Source organism: Wasmannia auropunctata, unplaced genomic scaffold (genome assembly GCF_000956235.1).
Source record: "Wasmannia auropunctata unplaced genomic scaffold, wasmannia.A_1.0 LD276605.1, whole genome shotgun sequence".
Lineage (NCBI taxonomy): Eukaryota > Metazoa > Arthropoda > Insecta > Hymenoptera > Formicidae > Wasmannia > Wasmannia auropunctata.
The window spans coordinates 1-551 of NW_012086285.1; the positions used below are offsets into that span (position 1 = coordinate 1).

Genomic DNA, 551 nt, shown 5'->3' on the forward strand with positions numbered 1-551 from the left:
TGCCTTGCCAGCCCGCTCAGAGATGTGTATAAGAGACAGGGCGTAAAGATAAACGCCCTAATAAAGAGAGGAACCTTATATCACAAGAATGATCTAGAAACGGCTTTCAAAGACTTTGAATTAGCTATTAATATAAATCCAAGTTATAGTGAGATCTACTGCTTCAGAGGAGCGGTATTATACGCATATTAACATTGAACACATCTCACACTTGTTGCACGCATATATGGATGTACATAAAATAACATAAAATACGATAACAATATTACGTTATTATTTCAGGCATACTTGACAATGAACAAATTCGACGAAGCCAAGCACAATTTTGACAAGGCCATTGAATATGATCCAAACTTCTGCATTGGATATATGCAAAAATATTACTTTGAGTATCATATGAAAGAAAAATGTAATCTTTTCAGTACAAATGTATTAGCTGAAGAAGTTGCAAGAGCCTTTGAAAAGTATCCAAATTCTTCTGGACGTGCATATTGTTATACAATGTACGCTGAGGTACGTACATACATTTACTTATAATTTCTTAAGAAAAA

The 551-nt window shown here is 33.8% G+C and overlaps 1 protein-coding gene across 1 annotated transcript; it reads left to right on the top strand.

Annotated features, from left to right (window-relative positions):
- Positions 1–3: 3 nt before the first annotated feature.
- LOC105461836 lies at positions 4–513 on the top strand (the record flags this gene model as incomplete). Its single annotated transcript, XM_011708339.1, has 2 exons — positions 4–174; positions 283–513. Coding segments are annotated over 2 exons (402 nt in total), but the record flags the coding sequence as incomplete, so codon positions are not given.
- Positions 514–551: the final 38 nt, after the last annotated feature.